Genomic DNA, 25,787 nt, shown 5'->3' on the forward strand with positions numbered 1-25,787 from the left:
AACTGTGTTCTTTGTGCCTGGGACTCAGCACGCTTGGAAGAGTTTTAGTGAATTTTATTATTAATAAAAATGAACTGCTTTTGGTTTAGTTTTACCTTATTTTGGGCTTTTCTTGTTTGGTTTACCTGTGCCTGGAGCAGATTATGTTCCACACTCAATCTTATACATCCCCAGAGTAAGGACAGCTACTGTTTGGTTTATGTTTGTGTTGAATTGCACGGTAGCTCTTTTCTAATGGTGGTGAGGCCCCAACTGCAGGTCTTACCTTGCGGGAGGCTCACCTCACGCAGAGCGAGGGGCCTGGCAGGGTTTCCTGATCTCAGACTTTGTTCTCCAGGTAGAAAGGCTTCCAATCTCCGCCTTTTCCTTGTTTTCTTTTTGTAAATCAATAGTAACAATAACAAAATACCTCAGAAAACTAGTTTCCTTCTATATAATTATGGTGTCTTTCCAAAAGTTTTTGTCTTAAAACCAATGACAAAGTGAATCACTTACTCCAGGCACCTGAAGAGGCCCTTCCGTCCTGGGTCTGACCTCCCCACGAGAAGTGGTGGGCTGTCGGGATTCTTGTGCCTGACTCACTTTTCATTCTGTTACTGGGGCTTCCGGATGCAGAGTCTCCAGGACTTGTTTAGAAATGGGTCTAGACACCCAAATTAGCTGGATCATCACACAGGATTCCCAGCAAGTGAGAGCTACAGTTATCTCTACCATTTCCAGGAGCCTTACTTCTGCTCTGAATGACTTATTTTTTGACTGGCAATGGTGGGAAATATTTTTGCTTTGAAATTTGGTTGCAAAATCCCAGGACTTGACTGGCCTCCCACCTAAGCCCTCCTGTGAGCCTGGTAACTCGCCCTGCTGCTCGGTGGAGGCAAGGACGCAGCGCCCCAGCCTGAGGCACCGTGTCAGTGAACCAGAACGTGACCAGGACTGGTGGTCAGAGTCCCGGTGCCGCGTGTGGCATCTCGGGGCAGCGCGGAGGCAGAGCTGCCTGCAGAGCTTGGTCGTACGCGCAGGTCTCCGCCTCTTGAATCACGGTTGCACTTTGACAAACTGCTGAGAGTTTCCGTTCAGGATAGTATTACAAACTGATATGACATTTTGGTTTTTCCCTCAGGCTATAAAATTGGTATTAAAAATTTATTGAGGCCTGAGGCGAGAGACTTCTGGGAGAGATTAGGAAGCTATGTGGCCCCTGAGGAAGAAGGGGGTCACGTGGACCTGTTCGTACCACTCGGAGCCTCAGGTCAGTTTTGAAAGGTAGTGATCATGCCTACTTTATGGTGATAGTTTGTGAATGTGTGAAATGCCCTCAGTTTAAATGATTCAGTCACATTTACTCTTTATTTCTTTTTCCTCTTTATCTCTCATATACTCAAGTATTCAGGGGGAAAAGGGTTGGGGTTAGTGGTTAGAGTAAGCTGTCTCTGCAGAAACAAAGTCACTAGTGGCAAGAGCCAGCCAGGAATGTTGTTTCTGTTTCTTTCTGGAAAACACAGTAAAATTAGCGTCCACATACAGAGGAAAGTGCCTGAGCAGCCCAGAAGCCACAGTCAGTCAATCTGAGAAGACTCTCCCTGCTGTTCTGAACCTGGAGTGCGTGAGCAGGAACCCCGAGGCCAGGGCCTTGGGCTTGAATCCCACTGGTGCCACGTCAGCGGTGGCCTCAGGCAAGTTTGTGGACCTCCCTTTCCTCTCACGAAAGTTAGAATAATAGTACCTTACCTTAGAAGACTTGTGAATATCAAAATAACATAAATACTTAATAAAAATAAATAATAATATAAATACTGAAGGAATATGAGAATGTTAAAAAGAGTGGCGTGCTTTGTAAAGGTGAGCGTGCTTGCTGATGCAATTTTGAGTACCTACCTGTCTAGTGTCAGCCACTGTGACTCAAAGTTGATTTCAGTACTTGAAGGGAAACTTCAGAAGCACTAAGTCAAATTCACTTTTTAACATCTGTTAAATAAAAGCTCTGCATTCACTTTTTTTTTACTAAGCAGAACAGGGGAGAGGGAATGTGAAATTAAATTTTCTCAAACTGTTTATTATTATCCAAACGCAATTTCCACCTGGTTGACCCGTGATGACCCTGGTCCAGCCAGCAGACCCCAACTTCTCAGCCAGAACCACCTCAGGCACCACTCCCCAGCTTGCCTCCCCAGTAGCTGCATCACCTCTGAACTCTTGGTCTCAAGCATTTTTCTCTCTGAGTACTACTTCCAAGTCATGCTCGTGCTCAAGTGCTCCCACTCCAGAATCCTTTCCTGAGCCTCCAGCCCACACACTCCTGCTTTTTCACTGTCACCTTCATCCTTGATTCCTTCCTCGTTAAACTTGGATTTAACAGTCCATCATTATCATTACTCTTTTGCAAAGAGTCTGAACTTCTTTGTCTTTCTCTTCGCTAAATCCCAACTCACTTGGCTAAACCCCAATGCTGGTTAAAACAATCATCTGCATAAGCCTGCATGAAAGCAGCCGAAGACCGTTGGAAAAAGTAATACAACTGTTCATATTGATCTAACTTTTATTTTAATGGCATAAATATCAAATGGGGTTCTTCTCTTGGTTTCCTTGATACCACACGCTCCTTGTTTTGCTCCCTCCCCAGTGGCCTCTTCGTCTCAGTCTCCTTTGCTACTCCTCCTCCTTAGCAAGACCCTAAAATGCACCCAGGGCCTGATCCTGGCTCTCTCCTTTTCCATGACTACACTCTTCTCATAGGCAGTCTTATCTATTCCTATGACTCTAAATTCAATCCATCTTCTGAAGACTCCCAAATTCATGTCTTTCAGCTCTGAGTCTCAGAGCTGCAGACTCACATCTAGCTCCTCTTTGACATCTTCATGTGGATGTTTAGTTTGCACGTCTAGTAGGCATCTCAAAGTTAACACATCTAAAACAAACTCTTGATTGCCGCCCCAGTGCCAAACCTATCCCTTCTCCAGGATTCCTCAGTTAAGATATCGTCATACACACAGTTACTGCATAAGCCAAAAACCTAATACCCATATTTTTTCGCATTATTTAAAAGACTTCAAAGAGTTTTATCAAGGTGTAATCAACGTACAATAAACTGTACCTATTAAAAATGTGAAATTTCATAAATTTTGACGTGTGTATATATACTCTGTGAAACCATAAAACTATCAAGACAACGGACATACTCATCACCCCCAAAAGTCTCCTCATGCTATTTTGTGATTTCTCTCTCCTGCTTCCTCACCCCCAGCAGGAGGCAACCACTGATCTGTTTTCTTTCATGGTATATTAGTTTGCATTTTATAGAATTTCCTATAAGTGGAATCATACGGTATAATTCCTTCTGTCAGGCTTACTTCACTCAGAATGATTATTGTAGATTCATCCATTTGATGCTTGTATCAATGGCTCATTGCATTTTATTACTGAGAATTATTGCATTGTACAGATATACCAAAATTTGTTTATCCATTCGCTTGTTGATAGATATTTGAATTCTTTCCAGTTTCTAGTTTTTACAAATCCAGCTGCCATCAACATATTTCTCTTGGGTAAATACCTAGGGATGGAATGGCTGGGTCATATAATAGGTGTACGTTTAACTTTTTAAAAACCAGCTAAATTTTTCCAAAGTGGTTGTACCATTTTACATTTTCTCTAGGAATATATGAGAACCCAGTTGTCCAACACTCCAACACCAATATGGTCAGTCTTCTTAATTTTATCCATTCAAATGGTTGTGTACTGGTAACTCATTGTGGTTTTAATTTGCATTTCCCTGATGACTCATGAGGCTGGGCATCTTTTCATGTGCTTATTTGCCATTCATTTGTTGTCCTTGGTGAAGTGTCTGTTCAAATCTTTTGCTCATTTAAAAATTAGATTATTTGTTTTCTTATTGAGAGACCTTTATGTATTTTGGAAAAGTGACTTGAAAATATTTTCTCCTAGCCTATGACATCTTTTCCTTCTCTGAACAGTTCCTTTTGAAGACAAGAAATTCTTAATTTTGATAAAGTCAAATGGGTCAATTTTTTCTTTTATAAATCATGTTTTTGGTGTCATATCTAAAAATTCTTTACCTAACCAAAGGTCACAAAAATGTTCTCCTATGTTTTCTTCTAAATTATTTGTAGACTTATGTTTGACATTTAGGTTTGTGATGCACTTGATTTGTTTTTTTTTAATAGAATGGGAGGTATGGATTAAGATTTTTTTTCTTTTAATATATGCATATCTAATTTGTTCCAGCACCATTCCTTATAAAGACTATCCTTTTCCCAGTGGATTTCATTTCTGTCTTTGTTGAAATCAATTGACTATGTATGTATGGGTACATTTTTGGACTCTATTTGGTTTCATTGATCTATTTGTCAATGAAAACGTTAGACACCAGTGAGAGAGAGACATCCCTGCCTTTCAGCTGCTGCCATCTGGTTCCAGCAACTGAAGCAGTTTGGAGTAATTATTTATTCTTGGACCACAAAGAACTAAAATATATTACCCAGTGTATTAGTTTCATTCGAAGTAATTCACTCTATATGCTGAATTCAATGATTCAGTCTCTATGCTGGATCGCTGAAGAAGGGATGAAATTAATACCAAATTTTGACCATTGTATTCCATCCTGTGTTTAACAGTTTAAAATCTATCCTCTTACAAGGGGACTTTCCCGTAGAGGCAGACCATTTTAGAAAACATATGTGTACTTTTCTCTGTCTTTGGCCCGAGTATTCCAAGTTGGAAGATAAGCACCAGGTCAAACTCCGCACCTTCTCCCTCCGCCTCTTGTTCAGTCCTTGGAAGTCAGTGTTTGGACTGTAAAGTCTGGTGGACTGCTCCGTGAGGGGTTTGAACTGAAGATGATAACTGGCCGTGGCCTTTCTTGGCCTGAATAGCAGTGAGTGCTCCTGAGTAGCACTTCACTGTTCCGTGGCAAAACCTGTGAGTAAACTAATGAAAGTGTTTTGACTGCAGAGGCAGGAATGGAAGTTCTCTCACAGCTGTCTCAGCTGACCGGCACGTTGTTTACCGCCCCCACTGGGATTGCTACTGGCTCTTACCAACACAGTAAGTGCATGTGGGGGCTGAACACCAGCCCAGTAGCATCCACCAACTCCTGGTTCGCCAAAAGACACAGCACAGCTAATCAGACTGGTTCTGGCCAATGTCATTTACTGTCTTCCACTTCTTCTCTGAAGAAACGCTATCACTTCCCAAACTGTCATCTCTTTTCACTCAGTCATTTGCTTAGGACGGGATTAGTTATTGTAAATATTTGCTTCAAATCATCATTTGCAAAAACTCTGTTGAAAACATCATCTTTAACAAAGATTTATAGTTGCCAATCTAGAAAAATAAGAAGCACAAAGAATAATTTTTCTTAGTAAAATATAACCAAATGGTTTCATTTGAAGAAATGAATTGCAGCTATAAAAAGATGGTGCAGACCCTGCTCAGGCCCCACTTCAGTAGCATTATCTGAGAGAAGAAACAAAGATAAAATACCCCTGAAAGCAAAGTCTCATTTAGATCCTAAGGCTGCAAATATTGGATCACAGTGTAACACCGGCTGACTGGCAAGAGAACCAAATTGCTTTGCTACAATAGTGTAATCGTTTCCCCTTTAAAACTCCCTCACCACCTGTCAAGGGCTTGGAATGAATAGCAAGTGCCAGGGGCCTTTGAAGACTGGGAAAGCCGGCATGCTTGGGAAACTTGTAAGGGAAAAAAGATCCATGTCGATACCACGAAAAGCAGTGTGACCTAAGAGTTTGGTAACAGAAGTCACTTGTTAATTTTAGTTGATGCAGCAACAGCACCCAATGGTAGCACATTTGGCCTGTGGAGAGAAGAACCGGCTGAGCAGAGCACAGCAGGGCACAGACGCTGCTGTTTACGGGACAGGCTTTCTTCTTTTTCTCCAGCTCTCTCTCCTCATCCTCCTGTTCCTTTTCCCTCTCTTCTTCTTCCCCTGCTAGCAGAACACGTTATAAAGATTTTCATATTGATCAATAAAAATGGGGGAGGGAAATCAAACAAGTCTGTCTATCTGTTCAGGACAGAAAATCAAATTTAATGTGGCACTGTATCAGTAATTGATTTTCAAGGAGAGAAATTTAATCGCCCACTACTGTCATGTGGAGATTTTTGTAGAGAGAGGCTTGTGGACGTAAGCATGAAACACGTATTCTTAGATGCCCACTTTGCTTCCCGATGCACAGATTCAGCAGCTATTTAACTTTCGATTTAAAACATAAAACGTCAACCTTGTCTATCAAAGAGTAGATAGACATTTGAAATTATTCATTGCATCCTTTTTGAGTTTCCAATTTTACCTTTGAAAGTAGACTATGTGTTTATCTTAGTCTTCTAATGAGAAAAGATAATAAGCCTACTATAAGTACAGCTAAGTTTTTTTGTACTGTTAACAAGAAGTAGAATTCTTTCATCTGTGCTAAAATCTGCAATAATAAAAGAAGAAAACAATTCAGTTCTTAGTGACTGGCTGGGACGACCATGGGAAAGAGCGCCCCCTTCCATCTACTTCAGTGAATCAAAGCTGCAGGTGTGGTCCAGCCTCACGGACTTCCTGGAAGACACCTTGAAATCAGCAAGGAAACAGTTGAGTCCTCTCTTCAAGGAGTTGCAGAAAAACATCAGCGGCAGGATGATAGGTAAGAACTCTTGCTACTTCTGCTGTGGGTAACTTATGAAGTTTGTTGCATATCCAGAGTGAATATGCATGTGGGAATGGCCCAAGGAAAGTCGACTCTTAAACATCTTCAGTAAGGGGCCAGCCCGGTGGCACAGCAGTTAAGTTTGCTCGTTCTGCTGTGGTGGCCTGGGGTTCACCAGTTCGGATCCCAGGTGCAGACATGGCACCGCTTGGCAAGCCATGCTGTGGTAGGTGTCCTACATATAAAGTAGAGGAAGATGGGCACGGATATTAGCTCAAGGCCCAGCCCCATGGCTGGGTGGTTAAGTTCATGCACTCCGCTTCTGTGACCCAGGGTTTCCCTGGTTTAGATCCTGGAGGCAGACATAGCACTGCTCATCAGGCCATGCTGAGGCAGCATCCCACACAGCACAACCAGAGGCACTCACAACTAGAATCCACAACTATGTACTGGGGGGCTTTGGGGAGAAGAAAAATAAAAAATAAGATTGGCCACAGATGTTAACTGAGGTGCCAATCTTTAAAAAAAAAAAAGTTAGCTCAGGCCCAGTCTTCCTCAGCAAAAAGAGGAAGATTGGCAGCAGATGTTAGCTTGGGGCTAATCTTCTGGGAAAAAAAAAAAAAAGAAGTGCACTTAAAAGCAGTTTTCAAAATTCCAAAATAGCCTTACTGAAAGTTTCATTGCAAAAAAAATCTTCAGTAAAACTTTATTCCCTTTGTTCTTCATATCTCCTTTCAAATATAATGAATATCCACGAAGAACAAATATGTTCATCTTCAAAACGCTGAAGCTAGTTCCTGATTTCATGTTTTACCATCTCATTAATCCCATGTCAGTGGTTATTTACCTACAAAACTTGAGGCTTATTAAGCCAGAGAGCTCTGTCCTTTCCCACTACAATTTGCTCTGAAAGTTAAGCACCAACATCCCAGTTAAGCATCTCTTAGACTACAGCACTCATTACTTAAATTGCTCTATAATTAAGTTCTATTTATTTTCTATCCAAAATACATAATTTGGTTATGGGTTCCGTGGTCCTCCACTGAGCCTATGGAAATCACTGAATTTATTTTCTCATTTATATCATACTTTATCACAAAAAGTCTTTTGGAAACAATTTCCTTGCTCAACTTTGGATCTTTATCTAAATCAGTCAATTCTTTAAAATGAAGTGTTTTAAAAATATCTAGTTAAATATGTTTTCTTCCTGTCTTTAACTACCTATGCAGTTTTTTCCCTAACTCTTCCCATCTGACTGAAACACCATGTCAATTCATCGTACAGCTATGCCTTACTTCTTTCTTCCCTCCCCCTGCCCTGCTCCTGTTTGACATCTGTCACATGGTTGCTGTCTACACAGGAGTGTAGCATACAAGTATGCATGCAGATACTTCATCCGTCAACATACATCATACATTATTTACATAAATGCCTCCAAAATGGGGATTTGTTTTCTTGGTTTTAATTTTTCCGTATTTAGTATGGTTGTCAGCCGATATTTAAAGTTGGTTATGAGGCTATATAAACAGGGAGGACTTATTTTTCTGTTCTTTCAGATATTAAGGACTAGAGAGAAAGGTGGAAAGATTAACTTTTAAAGATAGAAGTATTTTTTTGATGATATATGTAAGCAATAAGTCAAATGGAAGAAAATTGTTTTCACATAAAAGCAAGTTGTTCAAAATTTCAAAAATGTAAAAGACGTCTGTGTGTGTTTGTATGTTATTTCCTATGGACTTAAAATATCTGTGCATTTGAGCACAGAGATAAAGAGGAATACGTGTGGAGCAACTTTTGGTAGAATTGAGAATCTCAACTTTCAGTTTATAAGGTTCACTTTTGAGTGTTCTTGCTTGTTGTCCAGTTTATAGATTTCGGTCGATATCAGCTTTGCCGGGGTGGTGCTTGCACTATGCTGCCCATTCAGTGGCTTTTGCTCATCTTACATTTTATCGTGGTAGATGATCCTCATGGCATAATAGGATTTTTATTCTTATTCTTACATTTTTATCCACTAACAAGCAACTGCGAGGACTGGTTTTTCTTCTTGATCAGGTCTCTTACATAAATTAATTACTGGGCACATGGCCTTATATTTACAGGGCAATTTGTATTTGACACCATGAATATGGCTAACATTCTGAATAACCAAGGAATTGCACAAGCTCTGGCAGAAGGATTGACAGAACTTTCAAAAGAAAACTCTGTAAGTGTTTCTTTGAATAAAAGTTATACAAAAGCCCCAACTCTTAAATACATTTTTAGTTCCTACTTATTGTTCTTTTTACTAGTTTATCCCTTTAGGAGCACAATTCCTCAGAGAAACTACATCAGTTTATAAAGATAGCCGCTGAGATTCTGGGCCCAAGGTGGATTAGGCACACAAAGCAGACACATAGGACCACCCTCTGGCTTATTTAGAGTTGATGACATTCTGCGGTATTTTCTGTCTTGTGATTAATTTCAGTCAGAAGTGACTTCTTATAAAAACACGTTAGTAGCTTTATATTTACATAAACATGATTCAACAGTTAAAACAATCAATTGTACCACAGAAAAACTAAGACAGTGTGAAACCAGATACAAAAAGATGCGGGGCAAAGGAGGCTGGGTGAGAGAGGAAGCAGCAGGGAGGACCGGAGATGCGCAGATCGCTCCCCGGGCCGGGGACAGGCACGGCCCTGAAGGAGCACCTTCATCAGGGACGGGTGTGGACGCGCCCCCGAAGAGTCCGTCCAGGGTCGGGAGCGGCGGGAGGGGCCGTGCGCAGCGCAGGCCCGAGAGGGCAGCAGGCCGCGGGGGTGGGGGGGCGGGCACAGAGGGGCTGATGCCCAATCCCGACACTGCACAGGCCCGTCGTTTTCCGGCGGAGGACGCCGAGCCCTGCCCTCCGCCGGAGCGGTGCGCTCGAGGGCGGACGTCGCGGCGTCTCTGCGCGCCTCCTCGTGCGCCGTGTCTGCGCGGAGCCCACCCGCCTTCCCCGGCGACCGCGCCCCCTCCGGCCTGGCCCCTCGAGCTCCCGCCGCCCTCGCAGCCGGGGGGAGGCCCCGCGAGCCGCTGGGAAAACGGGCGGGGTGTTCAGAGGGGCGACCTGCGGCCTCGGCAGAGCCTCGCTGTTCCCAGACGCCGAAGAATCACTGCACGTGGTGGGGCGGGCTCCGCGTACTCGCTGCCGCCTGGTTACTGTAGGATCACCCGGGGGACGGAATTGCGGGCGCGCACCCGCGGCCCGGGGGACCCGCGCCTCTCCGCAGACGAGGCTGCTCCGGGCCCGCGAGGCCGCCTGGGCCGGGCCGTGGCGAGGTTAACTAGAAGGGCGTACTGCCTCGGACTGAGCAGAAAGCACCCCGCTTTCGGCTCTCGGTGCGGAGGGAGCGGACAACTCCGCCCGCGAGTGTGTGTCTTTGCTGCTGCGCTTTTGATGGCCTGTATTTCGGACGAATGTTTTACATACGAATTCTTTTTTGGGGGGGTGGATTTTTCAGGACAAACCTCTGGAGTTTTTGTCATATTTTCTGCTGAAGAATTGTAGTAAAAAGAGCAAAGATTTGGAAGGAAATGTTGTCCTGACAGAACGTGGCCCCGAGGCGGCCTCCGGTCCATCCGCGAAGGTAAGGCTGTCGCCTCCCCGCAGTTAGACGCGCGCTTAGGAGATTCACGGACAGCAACGGTGATTCTGCTTGGAAAGGTTTCAGCTTGTCGTGCCTCATGAGAACGTCATTGTCATGGGTTACTATAAAAAGAGTGTTTTGTAGTTTCACTGAAAGCCACTTAAAAGCAAAGCGGCCTGTGTGGACCAGGCAGCGCCCTTGGCTACGGGGAGAAACACACATTTGCCACTTATGCAGCTGAGTCCTGAATTAACCCAAAGAGAACTTATTTTTTTCATTTGCAGCCCGGGACACGTGTTTTTGTGAAATTAAGAATGGTTCTTTTTTTCTTAGTTGAGATTCAAATTCATTAAAAAAAAAAAAAGTGGGTATGAAGTTAGTTGTCCACGCAAAACAGAATAATTTTGCCAGTGCCATGTTCAAAGTCCCTACATTCTTGCTTAGTGAAATAGGATTCAGGAAACATTGCACATTGCATCGTCATTCAGAGAGCTGATTTCTATGAAAATGTTGTTTTGTGCCCATAGAAAAATCACCTATCTTTGATGATGGAAGGCTTGGCATTCCACCCCCAACACAAGCTGGCCATGGAGACTGTTGTTGGGTGCAGGCCTGAGAAGTCGCTCCCTGTTCGCCTGCTGCCTGGGAGCTTTGTCCTCACTTCTGTAGAGGGAGCAGAGCCCAGGGCCGGGGAAAGGAGCACCAGTGGGGGAAGCGTCCCCGCAAGCTGCCCCGAACCCCAGCCCGCCCAGCAGAGCGAAAGGCCTGCGGCTGTGCAGAGCCGCCCCTCTGTTGTCCCCAGAGCGTGTCCCTTCGTCGAACCCCATTCCCCAAGCGGCTTATCCTTCCCAACCACAGCATCCTCCCTCAGGGGAGTCTTAATAAACACGCTTCCAGGGACATCTAAGCCCTTTAGGCTCAGGGCCCTGCTTCCCTGTGCTCCACCCCCAGTCTGTCTTTCAGGGAACTCGTGGCCTATGTGTTCGCCAGGGTTCTCTAGAGAAACAAAACCAATAGGATGTAGAGAGAGAGAAAGAGATTTTTTATAGGGAATTGGCTTATGCAAGTCTGGAAGCAGACACGTCCTCAGATCTGCAGTGTGAGGAAGCAAGCCTGAGACCCAGGAGACCTGATGTTTCAGTCCAGGTCCAAAGGCAGGAAAAAGCCAGTGTCCCCGTTTGAAGGCTGTCAGGCAGGAAGAACTCTTATTCACAGGAGGGTCAGCCTTTTTGTTCTATTCAAGACTTCGACTGATTGGATGAGGCCCATCCATCTTGGGAGGACAATCTACTTTACTCAGTCTACTGATTTAAATGTTACTCTCATCCAAAAACACCCTAACAGACACATCCAGAATAATGTTTGACCAAATGTCTGGGTACTCCATGGCCCAGTCAAGCTGACATATAAAACTAACCATCACAAAAGACTTCTCAGGCAAAGGTCAAATCCCCATCTTCCCAATTCAGTTCCCTAAGTATTTATAGGAACTAACCATGTGCTAGGCACTGTCCTAGACCCTGGGAATAGATGGAAAATAAAGACACAGTACCTGCCTTTGAGGTGGATGAGGCCCACACATAAATAGATGAGGCGGTGTAATTGGTGCCTGTCCACAGAATGCACAGGAGGGATCAGGGACACCAAGGCAGGTCTTAATCCAGACTCCCTTTCTGCCTTTCAGAGTCCTTTCACTTTATTATGGCAGCCACTATCTCTTTGAGACTCTTGGAGCTTATTCTCCCAGACGGTGGATGTGGCCTCTGCCCATCCTTCAGCCGGTGAAAGCCTTTGACCAGTGGACCCAGGCCTCTGGTCACACCCATTCCTCTTCGGTGCACCAAAGGGATGTTATTGCCGACAAGGGGTCTTCTACTTGTTGCAAGACCAGCCAACAGTCAAGAGGCAAGGCGGTAGGAGAGAAAGGGTTTTTATTAGAGCTTGCCAGCAAGGTGGAAGATGGGGGACTAACGTCAGAAGAACCGTCTTATAACTGAAAAATCTTGAGGCAGTTGTATAGGGCAAATGGGCTAGAAAAGGGGTTGTTGGAATGCCGACCATCTGGTGTGGCAGACCTCTAGATGCCACATCATCTCTTTTTCTGTCACAAGTCATGGATACCAGCATAGGGTTTTCTTCCTAGAGGTTGTTACATTCCTGAGGAGACTTAAAGAACAAAGTTATCGCCTTATGCCAGCAGGGTGGTTTATGCGTAAGCTGGCGCCATAAAACTAATAGAGCATGCACATCCCCTGGAGACAGGCACTTAATTATTTAGGCTACATGCAAGCTAAAGCGTTTATACAGGGGGTGTCTGGTGAGTCAGGGTCATACATAGTTCCAGTGTGGCTTCTTTCTGAAAGATGGCTTCCCTCATGCTAACTTTTGACTGTGCCTGTCAGTAAACTCAGTGGCACTAACAGGAGTGATCAACATATAACCACATTACACACATTCCAGATTCTTCCAAAGTCCTTACAGCATCTGGGGCATTCTTGACTCCCTGGGAACCTTATTGGGGTTCTTCCATCCACCTTTATACATAAAGGTGAAGCTGTCACCCCTAACCATGGACATACAGACCCCAGAAATGCCCCTCTTTGGAGAAAGAGAACTTGAAGACAAAACTGTAGGTCCTTCCTCCTTTAAAGTGTGAATTTTACATTTGAAAGACCTACTATTGGTGAGAACCATTTCTGGAGTCTCTGACATCTGAAGGAAGGGTTACTTGGAGCATTTCCTCTCAAACACTGTCATTCAAATAAAATCTACACTGAATTAAGTTTTTCCAATCTGTTGTTCACCAAAACATCAAATCACTTTATTTATTTATTTTTTTTAAGATTTTATTTTTTCCTTTTTCTCCCCAAAGCCCCCCGGTACATAGTTGTACATTCTTCATTGTGGGTCCTTCTAGTTGTGGCATGTGGGACATCGCCTCAGTGTGGCTCGATGTGTGGTGCTATGTCTGCGCCCAGGATTCCAACCAACGAAACACTGGGCCGCCTGTAGCGGAGCGCGTGATCTTAACCATTTGGCCACGGGACCAGTCCCTCAAATCACTTTAATAAAATAATGCAGAGGGGCCAACAGAGGACATCCAAACACAACACAGAAAATGTCTGAGAGACCCACAGAGCCACATGACAGAGGGTGCAGAGGCTGGAGCCCCCCTTGGAGGAGGTGGAACTGGGTAAGAGAAAACTTTGCTCCCTCCCCAAAGAGTGTGATCCAGGACTGTGCATGGCCTCCAAAAGGGAAGGAACAGGGAAGGGGACATCCATTCGCAGGAGCATCAAGGCTCCTCGAGGTCCCGTGCAGCCTGGAAGGAAGCTCCCTACTGGGGCAAGAGCTTTCGTGGGGGGTGACCTCATCCAGCCAACACCCCAGGAGAGCAGATAGTGAGAGCAGAGCGAGAAGTCCCCACGATCACTCAGGAGAAAGCGCCCCTCCCCACACCCACCCAGTGCAGCTCCAGCATCTGTAGTCCCAGTGGAAGGCAGAGGGCTCAGAATATGCTGCTCTTAACCCCTACCCAGTGGCAACAGGTGGTAACTGTGACCAAGTAACACCAGGATGCAAAAAGACAGAGCACTCCCGTTAACAATATCAAACATTATACTAGATCTCCAGACCAGAGAGAAAATGACAAGCACCTAGAAATCAGCCCTGAGGATGCAGAAATGTGTAATGTAAATGACAAAGAATTCAAAGAAGCTATCATCAACAAACTCAGTGAGGTAAAGGAGAATGCAGATAAACAGTTTGAGTTCAGGAGCTACTTCACAAAAGAGATTGAAACTATAAAGAAGAATCAATCAGAAATATTAGAGATGAAAGACACAAGGGAAGAAATAAAACAAAATATGGATTCTTTGACTGCTCAAGCGGACATCATAGAGGAGTGAATCAGCATAATCGAAGATAGACATGTTGAAATGCTCCAAACAGAGAAGGAGAGAGAACTAAGACTAAAAAGAAATGAAGAACGTCTCTGAGGAATAGCTGACTCAATTAGGAAATGTAACATAAGAATTATAGGTATTTAAGAAGGAGAATGCAGCAGAAAGCTTGTTCAAAGAAATAATAGTAGAGAACTTCCCACAGCTAGGGGAGGAGATGGAAATCCATGTGGAAGAAGCTATCAGATCTAAGGGCAGCAAGGCAGAAGAAAATAACCTACAAAGGAACCCCTATCAGGCTTTCAGTGGATTTCTCTGCAGAAGCCTTACAGGGTAGGAGAGACTGGAATAACATATTGAAATCTTTGGAGGACAAAAACTTTCAGCCAAGAATACTCTATCCAGGGAAAATATCCTTCAGCTATGAGGGAGAAATAAAAACTTTCCCAGACAAACGTAAGCTAAGGGAGTTCGTAGCCATGAGACCCTCCCTATAAGAAATCCTCAAGAAGGCCCTCATGCCTTAAAAAAAAAAACGGGGGGGGGGGGGGAGAAAAGGATCACAAAACACAGAGTAAGGAGATAAATAGGGAGACAGAATCAGAGCAGGATAGCAAATACTCAAGTATAGCATTAAAGACAAAGGGAAGGAAAACACCAAAAACAAAGATAATCTTGTCATTTTAACCACAAACTCACAACACAAGAGGGAATAAGATGTGAGAAAAACAACTTAGGAGGAGAAGAGGAAAGGGACTGAATTGGTTTAGTTTAAGGAAATAAGAGGCCATCAGAAAAGGGACTATCTTATCCACGAGATTTTGAATACAAACCTCATGGTAACCACTAAACAAAAAAGCAAAACAGAGACACAAATAATAACTAAGGAGAAAACAAAGAAACACAACATAAAAAACTACATAACTCGACTGGTAGACCAAAATACACAGGACGAGAAACAAAGGAAATGCAGGAGAACCGGAAAACGAGTGATAAAATAGTAGCATTAAGCCCTCATATATCGATAATCACCCTAAACATAAATGGATTGAATTCTCCAATAAAAAGACACGGAGTGGCGAGATGGATTAAAGAACAAGATCCAACAATGTGCTGTCTCCAGGAAACACATCTCAGCTCCAATGACAAACACAGGCTCAGAGTGAAGGCATGGAAGATGATACTCCAAGCTCATGGCAAACAAGAAAGCAGGTGTCACAATACTTATATCAGATAAAGTAGACTTCAAGATAAGACAGCTAAAGAGAGGCAGTATATAATGATCAAAAGGACATCCCATCAAGAAGAAATAACACATAAATATCTATGCACCCAACCAGGAGCACCAAAGTACATAAAGCAACTATTAACAAACCTAAAAGGAGATATTAATAATAGCACAATAATAGTAGGAGACCTCAAGACCCCACTCACATCAATGGATAAATCATCCAGACAGAAAATCAAAAGGAAACAGTGGAATTAAATGAAAAGCTGGACCAGTTGGGCTTAATAGACATATATAGAACACTCCATCCAAAAACAGCAGAATACACATTCTTCTCAAGTGCGCCTGGAACATTCTCAAGGCTAGACCATATGTTGGGAAACAAGGCAAGTCTCAATGAATTTAAGAAGATTGAAATAATAACAACCATCTTTTCCAATCACAATGCTATAAAGCTAGAAATTAATTACAAGAAAAAAGCTGAGAAATGGACAAAGATGTGGAGACTAAACAACATGCTATTGAACAAGAAATGGATCATTGAAGAAATTAAAGGAGAAACCAAAAAATATCTAGAGACAAGTGAAAATGAAAACATACCATACCAACTCATATGGGATGCAGCAAAAGCCATATTAAGAGAGAAATTCATCACAATACAGGCTTACCTTAACAAACAAGAAAAATCCCAAATTAGAAATCTCAAACAACACCTAATTGAATCAGAAAAAGAAGAAAGCAAGCCCAAAGTCAGCAAAAGGAGAGAAATAATAAAAATCAGAGCAGAAATAAATGCTATTGAAACAAACAAACAAAAAAAGGCAGTAGAAAGGATCAATGAAACAAAGTGCTGGTTCTTTGAGAAGATAAATAAAATTGACAAACTGCCATCCAGACTTACAACGAATAAAAGAGAGAAAGCTCAGATAAATAAAATTAGAAATGAAAGGGGAGAAATAACAATGGATACACAGAAATACAACGGATTATAAGAGAATACTATGAAAAACTATATGCCAACAAAATGGACAGTCTAGAGGAAATGGATAAATTCTTAGACTCTTAAAACCTCTCAAAGCTGAATCAAGAAGAAACAGATAATCTGAATAGACCAATCACAATAAAGAGATTGAAACAGTAATGAAAAGCTTCCCAAAGAATAAAAGCCCAGGAACAGATGGCTTCCCTGGGGAATTCTACCAAACTTTCAGAGAGGATTTAATACCTATCTTGCTCAAGCTATTCCAAAAAATTAGGGAAGATGGAACACTACCTAACACATTCTCTGGGGCCAATATCACTCTGATACCCAAGCCTGACACAGACAACACAAAAAGGACAACCACAGGCCAATATCACTGATGAACATAGATGTAAAAATCCTCAACAAAATATTGGCAACCCAAATACAGTAATACATCAAAAGGATCATACATCACGATCAAGTGGGATTTATACCAGGGACGCAGGGATGGTTCAACATCTGCAAATCAATCAATGTGATACACCACATCAGCAAATTGAGGAATAAAAACCACATGATCATCTCAATAGATGCAGAGAAAGCATTTGACAAGATCCAACAGCCATTTATGATAAAAACTCTCAATAAAATGGGCATAGAAGTAAACTACCTCAACATAATAAAGGCCATATATGACAAACCCACAGCCAACATCATACTCAATGGGGAAAAACTGAACACCATCCCTCTGAGAACAGGAAGAAGACAAGGATGCCCACTATCATCACTCTTACTGAACATAGTACTGGGGGTTTTGGCCAGAGCAATTAGACAGGAGAAAGGAATAAAAGGAATCCAAATAAGGAGTGAAGACGTGAAACTCTCACTGTTTGCAGAAGACATGATCTTAGATCTAGAAAACCCTAAAGAACCCATTGGAAAACTATTAGCAATAATTAACAACTACAGTAAAGTTGCGGGGTACAAAATCAACTTACAAAAATCAGTTGCACTTACAGAATACAGAAAGAGAACTGAAGAATACAATTCCATTTACAATCGTAGCAAAAAGAATGAAGTACCTAGGAATAAATTTAACTAACGAGGTGAAGGACTTATACAATGAAAACTATAGGACATTATTGAAAGAAATAGATAATGACATAAAGAAATGGAAAGGGGGGCTGGCCCCGTGGCTGAGTGGTTAAGTTCGCGTGCTCCGCTGCAGGCGGCCCAGTGTTTCGTTGGTTGGAATCCTGGGCGCGGACATGGCACTGCTCATCAAACCACGCTGAGGCAGCGTCCCACATGCCACAACTAGAAGGACCCACAACGAAGAATATACAACTATGTACCGGGGGGCTTTGGGGAGAAAAAGGAAAAATAAAATCTTTAAAAAAAAAAAAAAGAAAAAAAAAGAAATGGAAAGGTATTCCATGCATGTGGATTGGAAGAATAAATATAGTTAAAATGTCCATACTACCCAAAGCAATCTGCAGATTCAGTGCAATCCCAATCAGAACCCCAATGACATTCTTCATGGAAATAGAACAAAGAATCCTAAAATTCATATGGGGCAACCAAAGATCCCAAATTGCTAAAGCAATCCTGAGAAAAAAGAATAAAGCTGGAGGCATCACAATCCCTTGCTTCAAAATGTACTACAAAGCCATAGTGATCAAAACAGCATGGAACTGGTACAAAAACAGACACACAGATCAATGGAATGGAACTGAAAGCGCAGAAATAAAACCATGTGTATCCAGACAGCTAATCTTCGACAAAGGTGCTAAGAACATACAGTGGAGAAAAGACGGTCTCTTCAATAAATGGTGTTGGGAAAACTGGACAGCCACATGCAAAAGAATGAAAGTAGGCCAGTATCTCCTGCCATACACAAAAGTAAACTCAAAATGGATCAAAGACTTGAAGATAAGTCCTGAAACCATAAAACTCCTGGAAGGTAATGTAGGCAGTATACTCTTTGACATCGAACTTAAAAGCATCTTTTCCAGTACTGTGTCCTCTCAGACAAGGGAAACAAAAGAAAAAATAAACAAGTGGGAGTTCATCAGACTAAAGAGCTTCTGCAAGGCAAAAGAAACTAGGATCAAAACAAAAAGACAACCCACCAATTGGGAGAAAATATTTGTAAGTCATATATCCAATAAGGGGTTAATCTCCATAATATATATATGGAGCTCACACAACTGAATAGCAAAAAAACAAACAGCCCGATCAAAAAATGGGCAGAGGATATGAACAGACATTTTTCCAAAGAAGATATACAGATGGGCAATGAATACATGAAAAGATGTTCAACATCACTAATCATCAGGGGAATGCAAATCAAAATTACACTAAGATACCACCTTATGCCTGTTAAAATGGCTATAATCACTAAGACTAAAAATAACAAATGTGGAGAAAAGGGAACCCTCATACACTGCTGGTGGGAGTGCAAACTGGTGCAGCCACTATGGAAAACAGTATGGAGATTCCTCAAACAACTAAAAATAGAAATACCATATGACCCAGCTATCCCACTACTGGGTATCTGCCCAAACAACTTGAAATCAACAATCCAAAGTAGCATATGCACCCCTATGTTCATTGCAGCACTGTTCACAATAGCCAAGACATGACTGGATAAAGAAGATGCAGTACATATATATACAATGGAATACTACTCAGCCAGAAAAAAGACAAAATCATCCCATTTGCAACAACATGGATGGACCTGGAGGGAATTATGCTAAGCGAAATAAGCCAGACTGAGAAAGACAAATACCAGATGAGTTCACTCATATTTGGAGTATAAACAAACACATGGACAAAGCAAACAGTTCAGTAGTTACTGGGGGAGTGGGGTGGGGGTGGGCACGGGGGGGTGAAAGGGAGCACTTATGTGGTGACAGTCAAGAAATAATGTACAACTGAAATCTCACATTGATGTAAACTATTATGAACTCAAAAAAATAATAATGCAGAAAGTTTAGGCTTAAAGTTGCCTCATTGCTGGAGATGAGGCCTGCCGGTGTTACATCACCTGCCAGTAATAAAACTACAAAATTCAAAACTCCTTAATGTCTAGGAATTTCTTTGATATGTATAGTTTTTAATCCAATTAGAAAAAATATGTTAGGTTCTTATTTGGTTTTCTATTATTTAACTCTTAAGAGTTTATGGACAAAGCCCAGGAAACAGAGTTGGGGACCCCAGGAGGAAAAACTACAGCTTAAACGTATGTGCTGAATTATGATAAAATAGAGAAGCTGAGTTTCTCCACACGTTGGGGTTTATTTTTAAACCTGCTGCAGTTAATCCAGAAGAGCATACCAACCCACAGCCATAGGAGTGGACTGGCCTGGCTTCTCCTGAGAGACGACTGCTTTAAAGGCCCTTCCACAGGGGCTTGTGTAAGGGGGCTTGTCTGCCAAGTCCAGGACCAGACACACACACACACACATATAGGTGTATACATATACAGATGGATACATGTATAGAACTCTCTGTATCTATCTATCAATCATCTATCATGTCTGTCAATCTATTTTATCAATCATCTATCATTATCTATCATCTATTTATCTATCAATCATCTATCATCTATCCACCATCTCTCTGTCTCTCTCTCTCTCTATATATATATGTATCATCTATCCATCTATCATCTATCATCTATCTATCAATCACCAATCATCTATTATCTATCTATCATCTATCATCTCTTTCTCTCTCTATATATACCTATCATCTATCCATCTGTCATCTATCGTCTATCGTCTATCATCTATCTATCAATCACCTATCATCTATCTATCCATGTGTCATCTATCTATATACCTATCATCTGTCCATCTATCATCTATCAATCTATCACCTATCTATCATCTTTATCATCTATCCCTCTATCATCTCTCTATCTATAGACCTATCATCTATCCATCATCTATCATCTATCATCTATCAATCTATCACCTATCATCTATCGTCTTTCTATCTATATACCTATCATCTATCCATCTATCATCTATCTATTAATCTATCACCTATCTATCTATCATCTATCTATCCATCTATCATCTATCATTCTATCACCTATCTATCCATCTATCATCTATCAATCTATCACCTATCATCTATCATCTATCTGTTATCTATCTATCTATCATCTCTCTCTCTCTCTCTCATCTTGCTGCCCAGTCAGCACCAACTCTGGTTGTTTATAGTGTTGCACTGATATATTACAACTGTGATGATGGGTTACAGCCAGAATCATAGCTGGTCCGGAGTTCTACCTGTCATTTCACAACCATTTCTGTCCCCTAATCCAGGCTGCTGAGTGTTTTCTAGGAGAAGCACCAGCAACAACTAGGATGTCTCTGGAGGTTGCAGTGCTCTATCCTGGGGAAAATTCCTACCATGTGATCAAAGGTCATGGAGAGAGACAGATGAGGCCCATCAACCCAAAATAATCATTTTCTTATAAATGTGCAAAGTCTGTCGCCCCTGTTACTTCCTCTGAATTCATCCGTAAAAGCAAAATAAAGGATGGCATCTTAATCTAAAAGTAGGCTCTAAAAATCCTAGTAATTAGGTGTACAATATATGAGAGATGTATAATAAAACAAGAGAACTTGCCATTTTTGGGTTCAAACAAAATTAATATGCCAAATCAATTTCCTATCCACAAAGAAAAATTTATTTTTAAAAAACAGCTGCTTCTGAGCCAGAGGTGAAGCAAAGCCCTAGCGTGGACAAGCGGATTCTGAGACGCCGGGGCGGTCGGCGCTAAGGCGTGAGCACGCGTGCCGGCCTGCGCAGTACCGACTGGTTGAAACATAAATAATCAGCGCTGTTGTTACTTGTGGAAGAAGAGAGTGTTCCACTCATGGGAACTCTGAGTTATTTTGTCGAAAGTCAAAGCAGGTTTTCTCTCCAGCATGAGGGGGAGCGCGCGCCGGGCTGGCACGGGACGGGTGGGGGGCGACGAGCGAGGCCGCAGAGGCTCCCGGCCAGCAGGAACGGCCGCGGACGCGAAGGAAAAATTCGCTTTTGCCTGAGTAGAGGAGGGCGGGAGGAGCCTTGCTTAGAAACGATGTTGCGGCCGGCCTCGCCATCGACACCGCGGGCACGGGCAGCCTCGCCTTGCGCTGGGAGGGCAGCGTGATGACCGCGCAGCAGCGCCGACGTGCACACGCGCTCCGCTGCGGAGAGGACCCTGGGGGCTGCAGGCAGCGGGTGCAGCTGTTTTTTTTAATGTGCTAATTTATACGGAAGCCACAAGAACATTTAACAAGGAAAAGTGAAGAAAGAATAAACCATATTTAAATGTGGAAACAGGTCTAGAAAGAGCGTGTGAATTACTTCTGACACATTTTCATTAGGTGAATGAAGAAAGGGGTGAATTTTATAAAGTGCTGTAAGTTTTTTCTTCTGGCTTCTTACACTAAGAAGCCTCTGTGCCCTCGGCAGCCGGAGCTGTCTCCAGCAATGGGTGGGGCTCCAGCAGCCTGCGCGGCTGCCGAGGAGCAGTAGCAGGCCGGCTCCCAGGGAAAAGGGGTGCCCTGAATTTAGCTTCTCAAGTATAAGGTAGTTCAGAGTAAGCTAGGGTTATTTTTTAAAACATAATTTGCTTTAAGAGAGGCATCAAATTTGTCAAGTGCTTAATTCATTGTGTCTAGAGAACACTGTCATTAGGGCTGAAAGCAGACACTTCTGGGAGCCTCATGTGGGCACTCAGAGACCCCACCCTCAATAACCAGGTCTGCATTTACTCCTCAGGAAAGAAATGTCATGGAAGACAATCCTCAGGACAAAAAGTCAAGTCGCAGCCAAAATGATCCAAACTTTGAGGTGCTGGTTCAGCTGGTAAGTCAATTATTACATAATAAGAATTTTCCATTTGTTTTGCTCCTGACCAAAAAAAAAAGATTCAGCTTTTATTCTGGTTAGTTCTCCTTTTTCATGAAAATTTCCCTTAGGGGGAAAAACCCCAAGGATAATTGGGAGGAATCCAACTGGTAGATTTGTCTTCTGAAGAAATTCTGGACTGAGAAAAAGCTGAGCCAAGAGGGTGTAGGGGCAGCATCTTGGGAGCAACAGCAATCTCTGCTGCTCCACGCCTTTCTAATGTGACACGAGGACAGCATTTAAGGAAGGGGCGCAGGGGCATAAGGCCCACAGTTCCCAACTGACCCACAGCCCACAGGCCGACTTCAAATGTCACGTCTAATCAGTGTGGCTCTCACGGCTCCATCCTTCCATGTAGAAAGGGGAGAGTGTGCAGGAGCCTGCAGCGTAAGCAGGGGCTTGTCCTGTCTGCTGTGACGCACAGCATGTGCGTGTGCTCTCATTCTCCAACACACGCACACACTTGTTATCACACTTCTTTCCCTGAATCCTGTAAAGTAGATGTTAGTGACCAGATTGTACGGGTGAGGAACTAAAGTTAGAAAAGTTAAGTGACTTCCCTAAGGTCGAACACCTGGGAGGAAAAGAACCGGGAACCCTGCTCCCCACCTCCTCACCCTCCACCACCGCCTCACAGCGCGGGGCAAACTGCCCTCCCACTGCGCAGCAGACGCCAGCTCACGGGCACAGCCTTGCTCACCCCAAGCACACCCAGGATCAGCAGGGAGCATGGGCTTTACACAGAGCCGTAGACACCATGGTGTCATCCGACCGTCAGCGGTAACACCTGATGACATGTAAGACAATAATGCACAGTTTGACAGCTGAAACCTTAAGTCAAAATGATTACAAAGGTTGGATAACTCCGATATTTTAAAAAAAGCGTGTATGTAAATACCCATAAAAATATACTATAGGTTGCAAGCAAACTGCCAAGTGAGCTGCAGATGTAGTTTCCGTCATGGATGAGTCTAAATCTGCATTGTATGCAGACCACGTGTTTGAAAGATGGCTCTTATCTGAGAGCAGTGTGGTTATATATTTCCAACAGGGTGAGTTTTCTGATTTTTCTCTTAAATTACTTTTTACACTTAAATTTTAGTTCAGGAGATTGTGGTGAAGGCCACATGGCACTACCCTTAGTCTTGTCATATTTTATTTGGGGCAAACTCGGTGCCGGAGGTAACAGAGGAAATGGTGTTCTAAGAGGATCAGCAGTTCTAGGCTCAACCACAAGGCCATCAAATTTTAAGCATTTAAATACTGCAATCGTTTTCTATTGTAAAGACATTTATTTTACAATGTTTGAAAAGTACAGATAAAATAAAGAGTTGCCTAGTCCCAGTAATGAAAATTAATTTCTCCATATATGAGCATAGCACACACCATATCAGGGTGTGGATTTCTCTACACCAGTGCATGATTTTCCTTCTGCATTAGAAAATAAAACAGGATTTTGCACTCAAGAAAACAGGACGTCTGGTACCTGCTCCCTAGGGAGATAGTCCAGTCCCTAGGCAGGCACTTTCCCTAAATGCTGGCAGAAGAGCGTGAGTTTCAGTGTTTTATTACATGCCAGTGGGAAGCAGTCACGGATGGGAGGACCAGCTCGTTTCAGTTCTTTGGCCTGCAGAGTAGTCAGTAGCACACTCTGGGAAAAGAAATAGGACAACGAGGAAGAGTGGGCAGCTCACAAATGTCCACGAGGGCAGGACTCTGTCCTTATCATTGTGTAGCTAGAAGCGAGCACTGGCTCGATGGACAGATGGATGAAAGTAAGGTCTCAAACCTCCCCCTCAAGATTCAGGAGTGAAAGTCCTGTTTCTGGTATGGCCTCAGGTGCCTGACATGAGGGCTACCTGGTGATTCTGGGGACAAGGACAGGCAGTGGGTACTCCCCCACCCCCTCTCAACATTCCCTTCTATCTGCTTATCACAAACCAGAAGGGCGATCTTAGAGTGACTGCCTATTACTCGCTACTTCCGTTTCTCTCTCTCCTTCGACATTCAGCTTTTGGGGCTGTAAGCCTGGAAAGGCCGGCCTGTGGTTCAGTGGTTAGATCTGGTGCTCTCACCACTGTGGCCTGGGTTCATGTCCCAGTCAGGGAACCACACCACTCATCTGTCAGTTGTCACACTGTAGTGGCTGCGTGTTGCCGTGATGCTGAACGCTCTGCCACCAGGATTTCAAATACCAGCAGGGTCACCCATGGTGGACAGGTTTCAGCGGAGCTTCCAGACTAGGACAGACTAGAAGAAGGACCTGGCCACCACTTCCAAAAAAATTGGCCTTGAAAACCCTGTGAACAGCAGCGGAGCCCTGTCTGATAGAGTACAGGAAGGTGAGAGGATCGCGCAAAAAGATGGCCGAGTTCCCTCTACTGTGCACAGGGCGCTGGGAGTCAGAATCCTCTCCAGGGCGCTCACAACAGTGCCTGGAGGAGAGGCATGTGCTTTCCCGACCTGTTCTTCTTGCCTTTCCACAGGAGAAAAAGCTCCAGGTGGACTCTGCCGAGAAGCGAACTAAAGTTGTCAGGGAGCTCTTACAGAGTGAGAGAAGGTACGTGCAGATGCTGGAGATGCTGAGGGACGTTTATGTAACGCCCCTGAGAGCAGCGCTGTCATCAAACAGAGCAATTCTGAGTGCTGCAAACATCCAGATCATTTTCTCTGATATTCTGCAGATTTTAAGTCTTAACAGGTAAGCCCTGGTTATGTTTTTTAAATACTCATTATGTGGTGGGAGGAACCTACATTTAATTGTTTTGAAAGCTGCACAGAGCCCCTCTCAGACCCTGATCACCTCACAGAAGAGAGGGTTCTTGCCACCAGTAGTGACGATTCTCAGGCACTTGTCCCAGCCTTGATTCAAAGCCATGGCACAAGGAGTGGAGTTCAGTGCCTGGGGTTCTGTATTTAACATACTGTTTACGCCAAAGACAAGGGAAGGAGAGCCATTTGGGGCCATTCTTTAATCAGCAGTGCTTAGTTGAGCAATGGGGGAGGAGCTGAAGGATTCACTGAGATTGAGTCACTAGGACGCTTTGCTCAGAGGACTCAAGGCTGGGGGCCAGCTCGGGAACGTGTGTGTTTCGAGTGTGTAACAGTAACAGAGAAAGTGCCATCTGCACAGTGGCAAAGTAGACGCGTGGAGCTCGCGCTTCTGCCGGCAGTTCTCCAGGTGACTTGGAACAAGTTCCTCATCAGGGACCCCAACTCCCTCCAAACGAGGAGGCTGGACGAGGCTTCCCCCAGCGTCCAGGCGCGTGATGTGATGCTGAATGCGGGAATGGCCCACGGGGAAATGGGGGAGTGAGGGCTGGGGCACGCACTACTGAAGGGAGTCCAGCTCTGTCCCGGAGGACCTTCCCTGCCTGCCTGGCTGGCAATGTGGGGAAGGGAGAGTGAGGCCCAGCCCATGGGGACCAGCCTGGGTTCTGGCTCTGGGAACTAAGAGGAGAGGTGGGGTCCCACCACAGTCAGCCTCCTTCCCCA

General features: G+C 43.6%; 1 protein-coding gene across 38 annotated transcripts in view; it reads left to right on the forward strand.

Moving 5' to 3' along the window:
• The window catches only part of ECT2L (epithelial cell transforming 2 like), a 75,613-nt gene that overhangs the window by 38,373 nt on the left and 11,453 nt on the right, over positions 1-25,787 (forward strand). For 17 of the 38 annotated variants that reach the window (XR_011522673.1, XR_011522669.1, XR_011522667.1 and 14 more), the window contains 8 exons: positions 1,121-1,249; positions 1,503-1,673; positions 4,969-5,061; positions 6,486-6,668; positions 8,774-8,877; positions 10,157-10,282; positions 22,164-22,250; positions 24,779-24,993. Coding sequence is in view for 29 of the 38 variants with exons in the window: in XM_070559475.1 (XP_070415576.1) it covers positions 1,121-1,249; positions 1,503-1,673; positions 4,969-5,061; positions 6,486-6,668; positions 8,774-8,877; positions 10,157-10,282; positions 22,164-22,250; positions 24,779-24,993 (1,108 nt within the window). In the remaining 9 variants the exon portion in view is untranslated. The remainder of the gene's footprint in view (positions 1-1,120; positions 1,250-1,502; positions 1,674-4,968; positions 5,062-6,485; positions 6,669-8,773; positions 8,878-10,156; positions 10,283-22,163; positions 22,251-24,778; positions 24,994-25,787) is intronic. The other 21 variants (XR_011522672.1, XR_011522675.1, XR_011522671.1 and 18 more) reach the window with 5 other exon arrangements.

The sequence above is a fragment of the Equus przewalskii genome, chromosome 9 (genome assembly GCF_037783145.1).
Source record: "Equus przewalskii isolate Varuska chromosome 9, EquPr2, whole genome shotgun sequence".
Taxonomy (NCBI): domain Eukaryota; kingdom Metazoa; phylum Chordata; class Mammalia; order Perissodactyla; family Equidae; genus Equus; species Equus przewalskii.